Genomic DNA, 20,956 nt, shown 5'->3' on the forward strand with positions numbered 1-20,956 from the left:
GGTCTGATTTCAATGTCCAGCACAGGAAAAAAAAAGTACAATTCTATTTAGTGTGCATTTATATCTGGTTTCAAATGTACCAAGTTGAAAGTATTTGCAGAATATAAATACATATAACTACATCGCCTAATGTACCAACTGATCTTCAGTAGATTACATTTTAATAATGTACAAGTATTGTGATGTTAAATACAAGCTAATACCAGAAGTAATTGTCAACTGTCACTAACTTCTCACACACTAGAACCAGATTTGCAAGAACATCTGACAAGCCAAAGAGCCAGCTGCTTGCAGTCTGAAAGGAGAGCAGAAATGAAAGGGTAGGAGGCTGAGAGGCAGCTCCATCTGCTGATCTGCGTCAGTCAGAGGCAGCACTGGCACATCTTGAGAAAGTCAACGTCCCTTACTCTCCGACTTCACCAGTGCTTTACAGCAGATGGCATCAACTTATTCTTTAATTTGAAGTTTGTTCTGCTTCTCTCTTGTGGTTTGCTGTAACTGTGATTTTAAATCACGGCAGATTATCAAAACTGTGCACCATGGTAACATGTTATACAAAACTCCGCCTTTCGATTCTGTTATTTCCTTGGATTCTAAACCGACTGATTCATGTCGACAGGCACTCTGAGTTTATTTGTGCAGTTTCACATTTGTCCAAGTCTACACTTTTGAGCATAACTAGTTCAAGTTGACAGTGAATTTATGAAAACCTCAAAGTCATAAAATATCATGGCTACAAGTGTAGCAAAAAACAGGACAACAAAACAAAGAGTAAAAGTAAGTTGCCAACTTGCTGCTTCATAAGTTATTATTGTAAAAAGATAATTTGCTTGGGAAAACCACTTTAATTCTCTCCATGGGCAACCCTAAGTTTTGTTTCCAGAGTTAGCTGATGTCTTCAAATACATTAATATAATTTTTATTATCATTTTTGTCAAATAGTACCTGTGTTAGATATTATATCTCATGGCTACTTGATCAAAACTGCAGAACAATCAGATAAATTAATTTAGCCATTTTCCTTCCCTTCCTCCCTCCCTCACTCACTCAGGAGAAATCGTACTTTTACCATTCATCAGTTATTTTCTTTTCCCAACATTCCATCTGTAGTTTCTTTCCAGTGGTTTACATGTTTTGATATAGACATTACATTGTACTACTAGAACATCAGTATGATTCCAGAACTCACGAGCTGCTTCAGAACAAGAAAGCAGATCCAAAAATCCTACTGCATGTTTACCCAAAACTTTCAAAAGGAATTCCTGTATGAATGATATTAATGGTATATGCTAGCTATGCCTTTTAGAGAAAGCAAACAAGACGGCCAGTCAAATAAAATCTATTTCTTGCATGGCTTCATGAGATGATGTCAACTGCATTACATGGCTTGGTATTGCAAACAGCTTTGAGTATATTAAAACCCGATGCCTTATCGTCTTTTGCTAGGTATTTTTTCTTGTTGGGCCCGCAATCTGCCATGTCAAGCACTCAACAGCGTAGTTTTTGAAACTGTCCGGACTCATCGCATGTTGCAGCCCAGTCGAGGCTCCTTCAGAGGCAGTGACAGGCAATCAGAGGCACGCTTGCCAACGCCAAGGGAGCATTGAAGACTGTCAGCTGATGAAAGAAAGGAAAAACTGTGTTTTGGGTTTGGTCCGTGTGGGCTCTAGCCAACAGGAAAGCGCCAGTGTTTTCCTCTCCATGGGGCATAATGGATTCTCTCCGCCAATGAAACCCTATTCTAGCTGGGACAGATGTAAGCATGATGAGAAGACGGCTAAAGAGAGGAGGGATATGAAAGAATACAAGCAGATGGTGAAGAAGGGAGGGATTGGTGAGGCTTGCCAGCGTTATGTTAAAAAACAAATGGGAATAATTCTTGGTTTCCAACTAGCCCCTAGACCACTGCTATATCAGTGTATGCAACATGATCATGTTGCCCAGAGAGGTTACTATATCAACCAAAAACATAATGCAACACAAGCAGACAGGCCCCTGCCCCAATCATCAATGTATCACTTCCTTGGCTAATTCTGGCAATGCCCAGCTCCTCAGCTTGAGTCTTCAACATTCAAGCAGCATTGACAGGCAGTGGTCACAAGGTTACAACAATGGCACTCATACATATTTAAAAGAAAGTCAAAATTTCGTCCATCCAAACTGATTCAAAGTTGGCGTACACTGGGCTAATAAAGACTTTGTACCTTCTCTCATTGTCATCCAAGTGAGCAAACAGCACATTCTTTGAGATGGCCTTGGCCAAGGCAGTCATAGTCTTGTAGTCCTTAGGAATCACCTGCATAGACAAAGACATAATTGCAGTTAAGTGGGCAGCAACAACAAAGCGCAGGTGGAACCATGAAACAAACTAGGGCAAACCAACTTCAAAAGCTGACCAAGATGAGTAATTAAAGAGCAGCACATTGGCAAACCCTAAAAGACATATCCCACACATGCATCTGAGTATTTTTGGGAATGCCCATCTGCTGCGCCATAACACTAAAATGTCACAGATCTTAAAAAAAAAATTCACAAGAGACCTGAAATCATTCATAAAGCATGCATTTTTTTTTTTTTTTTTTTGTCCCAGACTCTGCGGTACATGTTCAAGCAAAGGGGGGAACGGCAACATCTGAAGCCACAACAAAGCAGCTGAACACAGAGGTCTGTGATTATGGTATCTAACATTTGCCAATTAGAAAAATTCTATAGAGAACACAAATAATATTGAAAACATAAAGAGGAAGAAAGTTTTACAAACCCAGTATCTTTTTAAGAGACCAAAGGGATGTAGACTAGTGTGTAAGTATGTGTATTTGCCTTTCATTCTAGGAAAGAGGAGGGGTTAGGCTGTAATTAAGTTAAGGCAACAGATGTCTCCACATGAAGACAACCACACTGCACAGTGTACAATATGCACACAAGTGCACACACAGCCACATCACACACAAATGAAGGAATACTACATTTGTATCATCTGTAGGACTACAAATATGACTATACAGCAGCCAGAAAGAGAATGATGCTGGTCAATGATGGAAACTGAATTGAAGAGGGACACAAATAAATTTTTAGGTTGGATTTTATTTGCAGGAGATTATTAATTATGAGGATGCTGGGGTTGTAGATTTCCAGGACAAGGCTCACCAAGACACATAGTTTTCGGACCAAAAGTGGCATCCACAGAACTCCCTGCGGCAATCAGCAGTGAACCTCTCATGTTACGTGCGGTAGAAGAAATAAGACTGAGGCAGAGTTTTTTTTCTGTAACTGTGTGAAGCCTTGATGATGCATATCTCTCTTGCTTAAACTACCAATAGAGCTTCCCCTGCTAGTGAGAAAAAGAGGGAGGGAAAAGACAAGGCAGGATATAAATATATGATAATTGCAATGAGCCAAAAAACACTGTTTTACCAACTAAATCATCCCTGTTATGGCGTATTTTATTAGATGTGATTAATCCTGTGTTTAGCGACTGTGAAAGGATGTTGCACCACAGTCAATGTTCCACCATTTTTATCTTTGGCCACAGCAAAGTGCTGTGTGTTGAAAGCAGTATTAATTTTATACTGCTGCATGGTGCACGCAATACAAATGAAAGACTTTTGTTGGGTGCAGAGCCACGTGGAGTCACTTGTGGTCTGAAAACTTCACTAGTTCACAGAAGCAAAGCTCCGTTCTAGAGCCACTTGTGTCCTCTGCATTAACAGTGTTAGTTTTTGTGATGCAGCCTGAGGCGCCCAGTGGACATCGCTACAGAGGACACCTGCAGAACTTGTAGCAGAAGAAGAATCTGGAGGATGTACATTTCTCATATTCAAATATAACTACACAATTTAAACATTAGCTGGAATGTGTGTTTATTTGAGCTAATGTTGGATTAGCTTTTCTCTTTTGTTCTGTCTAAATGGACTGAATCACTTCCATTTAATTGGCTGATTTGCTACTTGTGTAAACAGACACTTTCAACAAGTGTAGCTAATAAAGTGGCTGGTGTGTGTACATCACATCCATGTATGTGCAGGTAAAAACCAATCTAGTCTGCTGCTGTTCCTGCTTGGTGAGCACCTTGTCTCCTCCCAGCGACAGCTCTATTTTATAATAACCTACAACAAAAGTTTTGGGTTTTTTTGTTCTCATCAGAAATGTTCAACACATTTTGGTTTTAGCAATGAGACACGCAGTCTGAGCTGTTCAGTCTCAAACCCCGACCGAGTGGAATCTCTGCATTTTAAGACAGTCCGCTTTTTATGGCAAAACCATTTTAATCAGATGAGCAGAGTTGCTGATTGTTAAAAACCAACATGGAGTTTCACACTGGATCTGGCTTCATGTTCTAATTTGATTTTGATTAACTTTCCTCTGACGGGCTTGTTGTGCAAGTTAAAGACACGCAATAAATTGTCCATAAACGCCACTGATGTGGCTTTGTGTATTGTGTGTTGAGGTATACATTTGTGAGAATGTGAGTCTATAAATGGGAGTAGAGGGGCGTAGAAAATACGCTAGCTGAAGATAAAGGCGGGGCTTTCACAGCAGCACATTCTGTGCCAGCAAGACACCTTAGACCGAGAACTGCTAATGCATGTTAGCGCAGACACATACCTCTCTCTGTCTCACACACACACACGCACACACACACACACACACACACACACACACACACACACACACACACACACACACACACACACACACACACACACACACACACACACACACACACACACACACACACACGCACACACATACAATGTGCACTTCACTGGTCCTGCAATTACTATGTGGTGATGTCGGCTTATGCTGTAATGTCATTACCTCACAATTCATGTCAAGTTAATTACAATTTAGAAAGTGTAGGACTGGTGCACCGTCTACGTTTCACTGTGCATATGTGTAGGTGAAAAAATGTGTGTGAGATGCGAGTAAACGTAAAATATAATTTCTGCAAAAAGTACGAGCTACAAAAGCCACAATGAAAATATAGACATATAATACTGAAAAAAGTGCTAATATTTCTTTCATGTGTGTGTGTGTGTGTGTGTGTGTGTTCATTAGGGCTGTTGTAAACAAATATTTTAGAAATCCCATTGCATCGATTATTCTTATGATTAATCAAGTAATCAGATAAAAAAAAAATTAAAAAGTAAAATATTGGTAAATCTAACATTACAGCATTTTGGAAATCAACTTCAATCCAATTTTTCATATTTGAGCCTCCCTAACAATTACTTTTCTGTAGTTTAGAAAATTAACCAGTAACAATAATAACTCCCTTTCTAAGTTAACCTGAAAAATAATACAAATTACTTGAAAATTGGACGTTATCCTGAGGGAACTCATAGGTGGAAGTGAAAGCGCTCCCCAACACAAATAATAACCCGGCCGGAACAAGGTGTGCTAATTAATAAAACTTAATTTAATGAAGCTTCGAAGCATATAAGTTTTCCTCGAGGAATTTTAATAATCGAGGTACTCAAATCATTCGAGGAATCGTTACAGCCCGAGTGTTCATGTGTAACTAGAAGATCAAAATACAAGTAAAAAATTTTGAGAACAGCCCTATTAATTATGGCAGCACATTTTAATTTACTTGGAGCAAAAGTCTTTTGATTAAAATGCGTTTTAGCTTTAGCTACAATTTAGCCATCTGCAAGTTTTATAAGACTAAGGTCTAATTTTCACCTAGCCGGATATCTGGGAAAACAAATACATTTTTATGCATTTTGGTCTGTTATCCACACAAAAACTAATATCACTAGAGATCATTATTATTACTTCTCAGACCAACCTGAATTTTTAAGAAAACTCTATATTTGTGTTTGCATGTGTACATGGCAAAATGGAGAATTAGGGTCCCGTGCATTTCAGTCTGCGACAAATAACGTACCAATATATCCACATGCTTGCTCCTGCTTGACATCGTTGTTTTATTAACTTTATATTGAAATGCACTATTTAAAATTAGTTCAATCTATATATCTGCCCACACAACTGAGCCTCCTGGTGCCATGCTTAAATGATTGACTGATATAGGTTTTAGCTTTGTGCTACACTGCCCCCTATCCATTTGGCATGTTTAAAACAACGCTCAGGGTGGGTTAATGTAGATGAGAACTTTTCTGAGACCAACTAGCAAGGCTGTTTTTGTAAGTGGCTGTTTTTCGTTTTTAGAAGGACCTGGGTACATGTGTGCAAGATCCTCCATCATTTCTGTATCCCTTTATACATAGAAAAATCCCTGTTACTTTCATCATAGTTTTAGACATATTCTATAAGTTTTTATTCCCCTTTCAAATACTGCCACATAACACCCTAAACATTTCAGTTTCTGCATCAGATTCAGCTGAGTAACATATTTCTGAAATCAAATGGATTTGTCAAACCTGAATATTGCTGTTCACAAACACTCTCCAACCAATTCTGAGCTATTTTGCAAGTTGTGAAGATGTGTACCCCAAAATATCTGCAGCTGTAACTATTTTAAGGTTTTATTATTTGCAAAAAATAAATACATACATGAATAACATGCTCACAATCACTAATTATGCATTAGTTTTTGTTAGTCTATCCACTAAAAAGTCACATACAATCAAAATAAAATCCATTAAAGATTGTGGCTGTAAAGTGTCTTGCAAAACAAGCATGAAGGCACTGTAGCTGCATTGTTAAATAAGTGCTGACAATGTGATGCAAATGTAAACGGTCATAAAAACAGTGATTATGAAATGCAGATACAGTCTCAGCGTTGGTCCCGCAGATTTGTTCAGTAGAACACTCACCATCTGTGCAAATAAATTCACTGATGTGTCCAATTCTGTTCAGTGACGGCTTTCATAAATTTCTCCCTGATTCTTCATTTACTACCATTCTGCTTTTTTTTTTTCCCCATGAATATGGTAAGTTGGAGGTTTTGAGCTGATGTGTAATCTGACCTTGCGTACGTAGCTGACAGCATCCTCCTCGGTGTACACTTCCGCGCTGACTCCTCCCCTGCGGCGGCGGGCCTTGACGACCGGGTTCGGAGGAGGAGGAGAAACCTCATCGTCGTGAGAGTCTGACTGGCTGTTAGATTTCTGCCGTGCCATGATCTGCTTGCATTCTTCCTGTAAAATGAAAGACATAAAGATGTTAAGCAGCCACCGTCTTCAGTGCCTGAAAAAGGACAAGAAAATGCAGGGAGGTGTCGTCCCACTTTAAGATAAAGCACAACAGGCAGCAAAGACATCAGAGGAGACCCAGGAGGCATGAGGCTGGGTGCGCTTCCAAACCCTGAACACAGCGGGTGATGAGTTATTGACTACTTTCTTGATTAAACCATTAGCATACGAACTCAATTAAGGCACTGTAGCTTTGACAAAATGAGAGTGCTTCAAGAGTGGGATAATACCGTCTGCAAAAGCAAAAAAGCAAACTGACCGCAGCTATCACATTACAAGTGAAATTTAAAGGAGGTAAAAATCAAAACTTTTTATGTTTTGCCATAATTGGAATGTATTTTTTCACAATATTAAGTGTACCATCCATTGGTACACTTAATACCAAGCTTAGAAAGATTGTTCAATCTTTCTAAGCTAAGGAATCTAAGCTACTATTTGTGCCTCCAGGCCAGTAGATGGCTCCAGAGAGTATCTGACTTCTCACGCGTGGTATGTTAAAACTCCAGAGTTTCATAGCTGGGTTTGTATAGAATAACCTTACTTTTTAAACATGCTTTTATGGTTTCTGGACATCATATTTGGAGCTTGACTTGATAAAAATCAAGATTCAGGTAGGATTCAAAACAACGGAGAACGGCTTAAAGATACGGCTGAAAAACATCAAGATATAACCATTTCATATCAGTCAATATCAATAACTATTGACTGGTTTTTGTTTTAATTATCCGAAATACAAACTAGTGGCGTTACCTGTACACTTTCCCTCAGTTTTTAATGCATGCTGTTGACGTTCATTTTTAAGCAGTTAAGAATAACAGTGCGAAAATTTTAAAGTGGTGTGCCAGTTACTCAACAGGTTGTTGCTAGGTAACCAAAATGCAAGTGAATTATTTCCTCACTTGCAACATTGTTAGTTACAAATGTTAGTAGTAGATTGTGAGCGATATCGCTAACTGAATGTGGGGCCCCTGAACACATTCTGCAAAAGGCCCTGTGTAATCTTGGCACGGCTCTGGGTTTCCTTCTCAGGCAGGCAAGTCTGGAGACAAAATAATCTGGTAAAAACTGTCACAGCAAAGCTGATGCAATTAAAAACCTCAGACAACAGAGAGAGCTACAGTAGGAAGAAAAACACATTTTCCAAACTAAGACCAAATGTTAATGTTTGGTCAACAAAATATGGAGATATGTTGGAAGGAAATGAATAACTGATGAATGTGGTTGGGCAAAATTTGTTCTCCATTTTGTCTTTTGTCAAGGTTCCCGTCAACAAACACAGAAGCCAGTTTTACCCTGAATGTGGCTTTATTTCTGATCATGGCTCATGTTCTTTTTGAAAGAGAAATTTAGAGCGACATGCTGTGTCCAAACCACAGGAAACTGCATCTTCAAGCAGGGAATCTTTCTTTCTAATTTTAGCTTTTTAGAAAACTAACCTTAAATAATAAATAGGTTTAACTGAGCTTAGCTGAACCTTATTAAAACGGAGTCAACAACTTTTGGGATTTTACTGTGAGCAATCACAGACTGGATAAATATTTATATAAGTAGAAATAAAAGAAGCATATTTTTTCATCTGTAAGGTAATTGTTTAAAAAATCTAATATATTTTTATGCAGAACTGGGCAAATGTCTCCTTGCATTCCTGACATCTCATTGCAGTTATATGCTATGTAAATACATTCATACAGATACATTTTTCCTGCATACAGAACACATACTGTGAGTTATATTATGGTCTGGTTCATCAGTTCTCCAGGCTTCCTGTTGGCTTTTCAAAGGTTTTATTTCAGTTTTAGCTGATTTTCACAAACTGTAACATTTACCAGTTTTCATCGCTTTATGAATAATATTGTTATTTAAATTTAGTAACATGATAAATTGACAAAGCAGATCTTTTCGAAGGCTACAAACAACGAGACGTGCAAGATGTGAGGAACAGACATGTTAAAAAGCTGTTATTTGCTTGAACTAACCTCATTATTCAGAGTTTTTCAGTATGGTACTCAATTTACATCTCAACCTGAGTACATTTTGGTAGCCATTAAAACCACGACACACCTTATCTAAAACTGTGAAGAAACTGTAACATTTTACTAAAGGTGCTCACACCATGACCATTACAAAGCACCCATTCCTTTCATGAGTATCTACCTAACCAATTAATTAAGCTTAAAAATGAACTTGCTATTATGAACGACGCATTCTTACCATTTCCAAAACACTTCTATCTAATTTTATGCCTCATTCAGACACAATCTTACTGTTCAACACAGGCAGAGGAGCGGAAGGAAAGAAATAGAGAGGAAACAGACAACTTATGTAAATTTGAAAACACCACAAGAGATTAAACCAGAGACAAGACACTTTTTAGATCTGTGTTTAAATTCTGTAAAAAAAAAATGTCCCAGTTAGAAAGTCAACAAGGAATTCGTTAGCTTGCACTGTGACCCAGTCTTTGAAATAGTACCCAACTAATGAATTAATCACAGAATCGCTCAGTTTCACTGCCTGTCCCGTCTGAATTTAAGTGTTACTCCTCCAAGATTTACACTTACAAACACGAATCAGAGAGGCAAGCAAAAATACTCCCAAGCACACACTTTCACGTGCTTCTTGCTTACGCACAATCGTGAACATGAGAGAACACAGCCTGCAGGATGAAAGGACAATAACACAAGTCTCTCTCTCGCCAACACATGCTCAGGCAGACTGCAGAGGGAGGCGGCGATTAAATTAGGACGACAACATCTGCAATCAAGTAACTTACTGCATCCGTAGAAAAGCTAATTTAAAAAAAAAAAAAAACATGCATGAAAACATGAATCTTTCAGCTTCCCATTCACAAGCACTCGCTGGAACTATTCTGAACATGTTTACCTAGTGAAAAAACTCAGGTAGCAAACTCCAGGTTAGGTTCGTCTTCAGAGGTATTTACCATGGCATGTAGGGCCCCTGGTCAGGCCTGCTGTGTGTCCCCCGGCAGCATCAAGTCTCACCGTGCGTTCATGGGAATCAGCACGCATGGACTTCCATCTCATACACACCTGACACACATGCCACAGTGCATCAGCATCCTCCCGTTAAAAGCACAGGCAAGCAGCAATAATCCAAGCTGGGCTGCGTGAGACGAAAAGACAAAGAGCGACGGAGAGCCTCCGGTCCCCACGGCGATGAAAATCTGATCACAGCAAAAAAAGAGCCCGACTTCCCATCGCCGCTGCAGCACAACTCCGTGTCGCTTGCTTTCTGCCCTCTGTCTGGCTCTCTCGCTCTCGCACTCACAATCAGGTGGCGCAGTGAGCGGGCGCTTCTTGCTGCCCTCCGTCACTATGACAACTGGGTGCTGGAGAAGTCTGATCGGGAAGACACAGCAGCTCGGAGATGCGCTCACGTTCGCTCACACACGCACAAGTCCTTCTGACGCCTGGTCTGCAAAATCTCTCTGATCCAAGTGAGTCAGTTAGCAGAATGGGAAGCGTCACTTCTCCTCGGCACGCACTTCTGTTCGGACCAAATGGTGCATCTGCATGTTGGGCACCACATTCTCTCACTTCCGAACCTTCTCTTTATGCCAGAAACTTCTTCCTGACCTGCTTATTGATCTCCACAGCCTTTCCTCTCAGATCAGATGGTCTAATAAAACAGATAGTTATCCAACAACACTCTAAATCTCATTTACTTTCGCCAGTTATTGGTAGGTCAAATAAAACAAACAGAAATTATATTTTGTTATTTTTCCTGGTTCAGAACTGGAACCTTCATACAGAAAAAAAAACTGATCAGAAAGAGCTCTAATTTTGTACATTTCAGATTAAAGATGCATTTCAATGGATTGGATTAGCATAGCATTGCAAGGTTGTATTTTATAGCTTCCTCACACAGACTGATATGTTTCATTATATAATTTCTGTTATTTTTTATCATTATGACTTTACAGCTAAGGAAAGCCCAAAATTCAGTTTCTTTAATAAGCACATTATTGGATATGATGTTTTTAATCTTCCCTTTGAAAACACATGAATACCAATGTACTGGTACTTGAAACAGTGTGGGCTGGAAAACATAATCAGCATCTCTAAACCTATCAGTAGAGAGAAGCATGAAGAGCTCTTAACTTCCTGGGTTACAGATGTTCTATCGAGGGGGCTGTTATGCATTTATTGTTTATGCTGCTTATTCTACAACACTTTTTCCTTATAGTTAACCTTCCATTAATGTGCTTGGATACAGCACTCTGGCAGAAGCAAGATACTTCAACTGTGACCTTTTGTGGTTTACCCTCAACGACCGTCTGCGGGACAACTGTGAAGTCAGCAGTCTTTAGTATGATTGTGTCGGGCATAGCATAACGTTTCTGAATTAAAAATATGTTTTTTATTGATTTAATGTAATGTTCTAATATTCACTCATAGGTATCTAAAGAACAAGAAATAAATTACTGAAATAATTTAAGTTTTTAATGGTATTAATGGTATTCTAAAGAATTGAGATGCACGTGCATGCTTTGACGCATGAATCGGGATTATCCAGCTTTATTTTCCGTTAGATTCAAAACTAACTGCTTCTACAAACCAACCTGCCCCACATTTCATATTCCTTTTAAAGCCTACGTCTGATTTAATCTGTGAATTAAAGCAAAAAATGTCCTCAAATATGTTGGTATGAGTTACAGAATATTGGAGCAAGGAGTCAACTCCTCAAAGAAAGCCAGAAATCGGTATCAGACAGGAAGAGCTGATGTGTAAGTTTCCACACAGTAGGCTGCAGCTGTAGAGACGGTTTCTGACTGTTTCTTTCTGCAACAGCAATCAGGCTAAGTCATTTTAGAGCAAATAACATGAACAGCAAGATTTTAAAAAATGACAATCTGTATAGCTTTTGCTGCTGCTTTCATAAGAAGAGCAGCACTAGAGTGTTAATGCCATCCCTTTGGTCCTGCTTCGTTTTCAGCTAAAAGAAACCGCGCCATTGCCCTACATTAGGCTCTCTCCTTTCGTCTGTACTCTGCTCTTCCTGCGTCATCATCTGCAGCTGCGTGCCAGACAAGAGAGGACGGGGCTAGGAGAAAGACGTTAGGCGACAGAGGACATGAGCACAACCAGTGCTAAATAATAAAATAAAAACTCTCTTAAAAGTGGGCTTTCAATCAGCAAGAGAGCATAAAACACACAAACCCAAAACCCTCACACAATCGCTCTGAAAAAGTCACTCTTGTTAAAACCATCATCTTTTCCACTTAGAACCAATTCATGGATGATGAGGCTTATTAAAATTAATATATTCTGCTCCGGTCGTTCCCTGAATCAATTTGCACCCAACAGACATAAACAAAAGTTATGACTGACTCGTTTTAAAAGCCGCGACTAACAATGAATAATCAGCACGAGGACCCTACATGCACAAGAACAAAAAGCATTCAAATCATCAACGCAGATTAGTTAGCACTGCCCATAAATACTTGAAAACACAAGTCACTCTAAAAAGTTAATTTCTGATCACAGAGACGGAACAAAAAAAAAGTACGCAACCCTAAGTGGTTACCTTCCGTTTACCTCCTCCAGCGTCATCCACAGTTTCACTCTGGGACTGCTGGAGTTGAAAGTATGTGAGTGAACCAAAAACAAACACTCTCTCTCACACACACGCACACACACACACACACACACACACGCACACACACACGCACACACACACACACACACACACACACACACACACACACACACACACACACACACACACACACACACACACACACACACACACACACACACACACACACACAATCACATGCAGGTAATGAAGCATGCAGGGGCTGATCCACCGGCGGAGCTAACAGTCTACTCATCACTCTGTTCCACACCATTACAGCACCACAATGGGCCGAATTTTCACTGCTGCGTTGGCTCTGACAGCGCTGGTGATGTTCGTTCTCTTCGGTCTTTCAGTTCACAACAAACTTGTCTCCCTGCGCAGTGTACGCATATTGAATCTCAAAAATTATTTTTCAAATGACCTATATCTAAAATGTGCTGACAGGCGTAAGTGGACTTAATAGAAGTAAAACAACAAAACGGCTCAATAAGAGCTGATTTCCCTCCACTGCACAGGTCTGCTGAGAAAACAATACAAATTACTTTTTGAAAAAAAACAAATGAGTCTGAAGAATCCCAGGAGAAATTACTGCTGGTTTTGAACATTGTTTACCTTTTTTGGCTGCCATTTTCTTTCTATAATCAGTTTGGCACAATTCTTCTCTCTCTCTCACGCAAAGCAGGAACTAACAGAAGAAAAATGGCAGGAGGCAACGGACAGATGAGAAAAGACAAAGAAGGACCACCGTGGAGACAGAAGCCGAGGGGTCCTGTATAACTTTAGGGGCCTTCAGGTGAGCCATGGAAGAGGATGTTTGGCTTCGGGTCACTGCGTGGAACCAGGGGTAATTTCACAAACTACTCTGCTCAAAGTGCAGTGGTGAGCGTGGATACATCATTGCTTCACTGAGAACTATAACTTAAAAAGTCCTTTTGGGTAAAATACTGTTTATGATCTTAACCTGACCTCACAAGTTTACATCAGTGGCACTGAAACCATCTGAAACTGTATTCCCAACCGTCGCACGGTTTCATATTTCGCTACATTACAGTCCTCATACTTCAGCGTATTTTATTATGGTTTTATGGGATGAACCAACACAAAGTGTGGCATAATCCAGGAGTGGAAGAAAAATATCACATTGTTTTTGTTTATTTTGTGCATTTGTATTTAGCACCTTTTCACTCTCACACACCTAAATAAAATTCAGCACCACTATTTAGCTGTTTGGATTTTCTGCCTTACAAATACACACCTAGTTTGAGTCCATCTATGTATAATGCAGCGTAAATGCAGCTGTCCTGTGAAGTCTTCAAAGGTTTGTTGGAGAACATTGATGAAAAAACTGCATCACAAAGACCAAGGGACCAACTTTAAATTTCTTGAGGAAAAAACGCAGCAAAAAGTTGCTCTGGTCCAAAAGATTTATAAAATAAACTATGTGTTACGTTATTGTTCTTCTACTTCAGAAGCTTATAGCAGTTTGCAATGGTATATCACATCAAAACCCTAAAGAATATATTAGAATTTGTGGTGGTTCCTTGATAAAATTCAAGTGTTTTTTTTTGTTTGTTTGTTTGTTTAAAAAAAAAAAATAATACAGCAGCAAAAATAGATAGTTGATACAAAACTTTCAAGAATCTCCAGATCAGCTGCCTTGAAAGGGACAGGTTGATTTGTTATGATAGGTTCTTGGCGACGGCAGAATGGCTGCCAGCCCAAGGCATCTTCTCATTATACAGAAAAAGTGACGGCAGCAGCTGATTGACTGACACGAGGGAATCCATCTAATGCAATCTCAAAAGCAGTCTTAATGCAGCAGAGTTGCCACTCGACATGATGCATCATGCAGAAAAATTACTTTTCTGCTCCCTTTTCTTCAGCTCACTTGGCAAAATTTCACTTCTGTTTACTTGAATCTGATTGTAGTTAATATTTTAGCATAATTTTTGCACACATTAAATAGATAGGTGGCAATTATCATTACATATCAATTAAAAGGCTAAAATATTTTTTCTTTAACATTTATACTGATAAGAAAATATGAACTAATCTCTTTTTGTGTCATTTTCTCTTCCCATAACTTAAAGCGTTGTGTCTTCTTAATGAACATATAATCATAAATTTGTTTCGTGCTTCACTCCCAGCACTATATATTTTAAATTATCAGCAACCACTTTCCTGTCTCTCTGCCTTCAGCATTTATTAAGCACCATAGGACGGTTCCAAGTACCTTCCGAAGATCCTCAGCATCATGGATCCACCACTGAACTTATCCTCAACCGTACTTGGCATGAAGTTTTTCCTACATTATTATCTTTTACATCACACCAGAAACTTTTGGGGTGCTTGTTGCTAAAAAGATTGGTGTAGACATTTATTTTAATTTTTTTCCCCCCCCAAAATACACAATCCCACTGAAGCAAACTCCACATGTTTACATTTGTGGACAGAAAAGGATTTTACCAGGCATTCCTCACAAACAATTGCTGTGATTATAGAGACTTTGTGACTCCAAGAGGCTGCTTTAACAGTTCCCCAACACTGAACTTTGGTGATTTCTTCACATCACTCTCACTGTGTGAATTATGGGTCTTTCCCCTGTGTAGCTGCCAGGGACTAAAAGAAGCAGGCTTTTGTTTCAGTTCGTATTTATATCCGAGACGCAAAAAGTCGTGGGTTCCTCATTATGAGTTCCTGGAAATGTCAATAACGTTAAAAAATTGAAGCACAAATGTAAAAAAAAAAAACATGCTTTGACTATATTTATTGTCAAGGGTTTGTGTAAGGAATATTAGAAAAAAAACAATCATTTCTCAACATAACATTTTTTCCCAAACCGAATACCGAATGGATTCAAACTGAAGGTTGTCAATTTCCTCATTTTGTGTGAGATTCTGAATTTATTTTAAGGCTTTTTACACATGTTTTAAAATGTGAGTGCCAATAAATGCAGTTTTCTCTGTATTCCATAGCTTTCAAAGACCTCGTCTTATCAGAAAGATACTAAGTGTTCTTCATAATAAATCTTAATAATGATGTAAATTGATATTTCTTATGCACAACCCCAAACACCACTAAGATCCCAGAAGGAAACTATAAAACCTGCAGACGCCAAATGCCAGAGAACATCTGTAATGCAAGCTGCTCAATGGGCGACACATTCACAAACACCATTATAGTTTCAGCAGACGCAAGCTGTTGCAATTACTATTGTGCAACATACATTTAACCATCCAATGCAGATGGTGAGATAAATTATCTATGCACAGATGAAACTTCTGCTAATCACTAATGTAGCTCTTTAAAACTAATCCTGTCAGACAAGAATTCCGTTATGACAAAAAACAAATATTGCTTTGTGTTTTTAGGCTAAACTGATTATGTCAAAAAATTAGGGGCTTGCTTCTCCGCAGTCAGAGCCAGACAGAACACACTGAGCTGATAGACACGATGAGACCAGAACACCCATCTGAAGCCTCTATTGTACGCACAAAAGCATCATTACCATGCATAAATGGGCAGAAAGAAAGGAACCGAGATGCCTGTCATTTACACATTTACTCTGCAGGCGTGCTAATGTACGAACGCAAAGGTTAAAAACAAAGTACCTACTGTGATGATTGCAATCAAGACAGAAACAGAAGAAAAACGAAGACGGAGAAAGAAAAAAAAATTATGTATATCAGTAAAATACGCATGAAGGAGAAGGTTTCTGAGAGTGGACAATGGAGAGACCAAAACGAATAAGGCTGCATGCGCTGTATGAATCTTTTCAGGAGGAAAATGAGGTTGGGTTTGACAAAAGAACAGAAAGATTACACCCAGGCAATCTAATTCGCACACAGAGAACCCTGACCAGATTAGGGAATAAACTTTGTGAATACAGGGTGGATCTACCGTCTATCTATCCTCTCCTGTTGCCTAGGTTACCGCCTGTAGTGGGCAAGGAGTGCTGAAAGAGGTGGCCCTGAGAGAGGGAAGAATCACGCAATCATGAAAGGGAAAAAGTAAAACAGAAAGATGTTCAAAAAATGTTTCTCATGCTGTATTTTGAAGCTGAAAGAAGCAGCTTCCTGAGGTAAAAATCCAATAAAGTCCAACACCAAGAATTCTTACAAAAGTTGAAAATTTAGCATTTTCTCAAATCCCCCAATGTTTGCGCAAGTAATCGAAAAAGATGAATCATAAAGATTATGATCTTGAAATAAAATGCTGGTTATAAATCAGAGCTGTAGGAAAAAAAAAAAACATTAAGCCTCTTAAAAAAAACTGGGACACCACGAAAGCGTGCATGGCCTGTTTCAGCTCCGCCAGTGATTGGCCTCACAATATTAGCCCAGATTTGGACTGGTTGACCGCAATCAGGTTGGGCTTCTGTTGACCGTACAAGGCTAGAAAAAGAGCAGTTCTTATTCCAACTACTTGTACAGTTCAATTAATTCAAACAGCACAACTGTAAGCACTCTGTTTTGTATTTAAACTAAAAAGAGAGTGCTGCGATCTTACACGAAGAGTTACAGGCATCACTTGCAACTTACTGTTAAAAGTCCTGTTGTGATAATATGGATTCATGGCAGGACTGCAGGGTGGCGCAGTTGGTACAACTGTTCCTTTACTACAAGAAGGCTCTGCGTTTGAATTCTGCCCTGGAGATTTTCTGAGTTTGCATGTTCTCCCTGTGCATATGTGGGTTTCCTCCCACAGAGCAAAAACACATGCGACTCTCGTGTTAATTGGCTTCTCTAAATTGCCCTTAGCTGTGAGTGTGTGCGTCGTCGCTAACGCAGGAATCAAAGTTTCTAAGTTAGAAACAGTAGTCTAAATAATACAATAACATGAAAAATTCAGGTTCGTAACAATTATTGTGCACCAAAACAAAAATCCTTTTGCACACACTGATATTGTGATGGCTATATATCTGCTGGCGATATATCCGCAATATATTGCAAAACACAGGCTTTTTGTTGCCATTGACAAGGTTCTGGTATATTTCTGCGTGGATATTTGATCGCTATTTTTCCTAGAATAGGTAGAGTTCAACTGGTTGATTTTTTTTAGCACTGACCCATCTTTCAAATACATAATCCGAATTACCATTAATGTGAAACTGACAAGTAAACATCTCATTCAAAGTGTATATGCCACCTATCCTCATAGCTTCCATCATTATCTCTTTAAAAGGGGTGGCCACATGTACAAAACAAGTTTATTAATGTGCTTTCCAGTATTTTCCTAAATCATAAAGAATATTAATTACTAATTTTGTCCAGTTTACAACTGTCATCACACTGACAATATCAAATCTGCAAAGACCTGCAAACATGCAGCATTTGTCAGACTAATATATATATATATAGTCATTCATTCACACTCTAACAACATAATTTTCCAGTTAAATGAAGATTTACTGTTTTAGATGTTCAGATCTGCTCTAGATGATTATCACAATTATAATGACAGAAAATAAAGAAATTTATCAAAAATATTTAACAATAATGCATCCTGTTTTTCTAACACCTTGCAACCTGACTTATAAGTACATATTAATGTTTATATGTTATTGAGATTGTAGCGGTGAAGCATGAATTGCACTAAAATGGATTACTTGAGATTTTTATATGATGATCTCTACCACAGTCATTAGTATTCATGCTGCCTCTCTGCTGATGCAGCATCGCAGTCCCAAATAACAACAGCACAAGCAGTTGTTAACACCACAGTACCCGTTTTGACGTTGACTATTGTGACCGTTCTGAATGCATTTTGAACACGAAGCTGCAGACCATGAAAATGAGAAGAACAAGTCTGCTATAATTATTTTTTGTGAAATCAGCCCCCAAACAAAGAGATACGGGGGGTGGGAGGGTAAGTGGAGAACGACAAAGAGATAAAAATGCAATTGTTGCTAAAGTCTGGTGACTCACATGATACCATGCGCACACATCCCTGCAGTAAGGATGAGGAGTGGTACCACCTAGACCCACCCTACAGATGATGCAGTCGTGAACTTTAGCCCTTCTTGCATCTGATTTTTCTAAATCACTTCCCTTGCTATCAGTTATGCTACAGCTACATCTGTGTATGTCGACCTAAAAATTTTGAAGTATGCAATCTAAGATGCACATTTCAAAGTAAATAACCTAATGTTTGAGAGAGAAAGCTCTGATTTTCTATCTGTTGTATTAGAATGTAAAATGATTCATTAATTCTAATTTTGAGAACCGTTTCATCTTAACCGATGAATATTTTATTCATATTAGGATGAGAGGCGATGTCACACTGGGTGTGTTTGAGAGAATAGGCGGTGTGACAACACTGAAGTAAAACAGGATTTCACTGTTTTAAAACAGACACAATTTATATCTCCCTCCTCATTTAAATTAATTGGCGGTCTGATGGAACAGCTGCTATGTCTCTCACATTTCCAAGAAGCTTCCTCTATTGGTCTTAGATATAATGAGTCAATTCTCAACACATCTCTTTTCAAGGCACTATTTAGTATATTATGAAAGCAACTGGTAAAATGTTTTCGGTGTAAGAAAACCAAGCCAACTTCATCAAGTCTGACTTTGCAGCAATCCCCCTTTCCTAAACAAGAATATAACAATCACCTTTGTGCTTCTAACTACTTAATTTTCCATCAGTTAGTTCATTTTTAACATAGTTGACTTGGAGCTTGCTTCATTCAGTAACAACTTCCAAACTCAAGAGACTCCAGTTGATACCTAATGGTGCATTCACTGATCAGAAAAAGGATTGGGGTTTTGATCTTCTGTAAGCCAGGAGCTAAGGGTCGCTAAGCGAAGCAAGCTGTTCCCCTCTTGGTTCCAAACACCAGCAAATCATCTAAAAAGATCCTGGTACTCAAAGACACTGAGAAGTCCCATTACCTGTCAGCAACAGAAAATGTACCACAGGGGTCACCACCTCTTCACACACTTTGTGATTTTTTTTTTTTTTTTTTTTTTTTTTTAGCTGAACCCAAAAAGCTCTCTCCTCTCTGTAGGCTGTTAGCTTTTAATTAACGTGTCATCTCCATTGTTTCTCTGCTCTGATGTAGACGGGCTTACAGAGAGAAAGACACAAACAGTCCGCTGTCCGAGTCTGCGAGCAGGACACTGGCCTTTTATGGGAATCTCTCTCGCATCCACTAATGGGTTTTACTATTGTAGCAGAGGAAATAAAGGCTCTTTCATAATATTTCTTTTTATGTTTTGCTTTGAGTTTTTCTCCATCCTCTCTTCTGCTACTGTGAAACTGAAAATCTCCTGACAAGCCACTGGAAACCCTCTGCTGCAATGGAGTAATCCAACAAACAAAAACTGCAGAATAAATTATTGACGTACATTAATCGTTGCGAGCATGCATAGCAAATAAAATGTGTCTAAACCTTTTCCAAGCTCAGCCTAAAACACATCAAATTCCCACATTGCAAAGAAGAATCTTAAACTAGAGACTTTTTTTTTTCTTTTTTTTCCGTTTTCACTAACCTTCTCCAGCTTTTCAAAATGCTCCCGCAGGAACTTCATAGGACGCTCGGGCTTGGCAATGCAAAGGTTCACGATGCACTCTTTGAGGATCTGCTGGATGTTGTGCTTCTGCACAAAGATTTCACACCCCTTCAAACTCTCGTCTTCTTCCAGAGCTGAGGAGGAGGTAGCCATCTTATCTTTTATCTCTGTGGTGGTGAGATATAAACAGGGTGGACCATGAGAGGAGGGGAGGCAAAGCAGACCAGAGAGGAGACAGGAACGCTGTAGCCAGCTTGGGGAAAGCAGGAAATACTGACGGAAGGGGGCAAAAATGGAGAACTCAGAAAGCACAAAAGGAGGAGAACAAAAGAAAAAAAAACAGAATAGCAGGAATTGATGTATAAAATTAATTGCAATAATTATGTTGAAAATAAAAATTGTTGGCATCCTCCTGAATGGGATTACGTCATCATCAGCAAGAGAGGCAGCACTGAATGTAATTAAAGAACCTGATACGTGTTTTGAGTCTGTTGAACTTTCCGATTTATCAGAAATATTAGCTTCTTCCAAACATGCAACTTGCATGTTGGACCCCGTCCCAGCTGAAATAGTGTTCCTTTGATTACCGTTCCCATTTTAGCTATGATTCATCCATCGTTAGTAAACCAATGTACACCACAGGCTTTTGGGGGTAGCTATCGTTAATCCTTGATTTTAGTTTCT

The 20,956-nt window shown here is 39.0% G+C and overlaps 1 protein-coding gene across 5 annotated transcripts in view; it reads right to left on the reverse strand.

Moving 5' to 3' along the window:
* prkar1b (protein kinase, cAMP-dependent, regulatory, type I, beta) overlaps positions 1 to 20,956 on the reverse strand; it is a 67,814-nt gene that overhangs the window by 44,609 nt on the left and 2,249 nt on the right. Inside the window, exons 2-4 of one of the 5 annotated variants that reach the window (XM_008416713.3) lie at positions 20,252 to 20,439; positions 6,936 to 7,106; positions 2,205 to 2,296 (exon numbers count right to left, since the gene is read on the reverse strand). In XM_008416713.3, the coding sequence (XP_008414935.1) occupies positions 2,205 to 2,296; positions 6,936 to 7,106; positions 20,252 to 20,425 (437 nt within the window). In that variant the 5' untranslated portion in view covers positions 20,426 to 20,439. Of the gene's footprint in view, positions 1 to 2,204; positions 2,297 to 6,935; positions 7,107 to 7,910; positions 8,018 to 10,040; positions 10,559 to 20,251; positions 20,440 to 20,956 lie in introns of those variants that run through there. The other 4 variants (XM_008416714.3, XM_017306353.2, XM_008416715.3 and 1 more) reach the window with 4 other exon arrangements.

This window comes from Poecilia reticulata, chromosome 8, assembly GCF_904066995.2.
Source record: "Poecilia reticulata chromosome 8, P_reticulata-male-v2, whole genome shotgun sequence".
Lineage (NCBI taxonomy): Eukaryota > Metazoa > Chordata > Actinopteri > Cyprinodontiformes > Poeciliidae > Poecilia > Poecilia reticulata.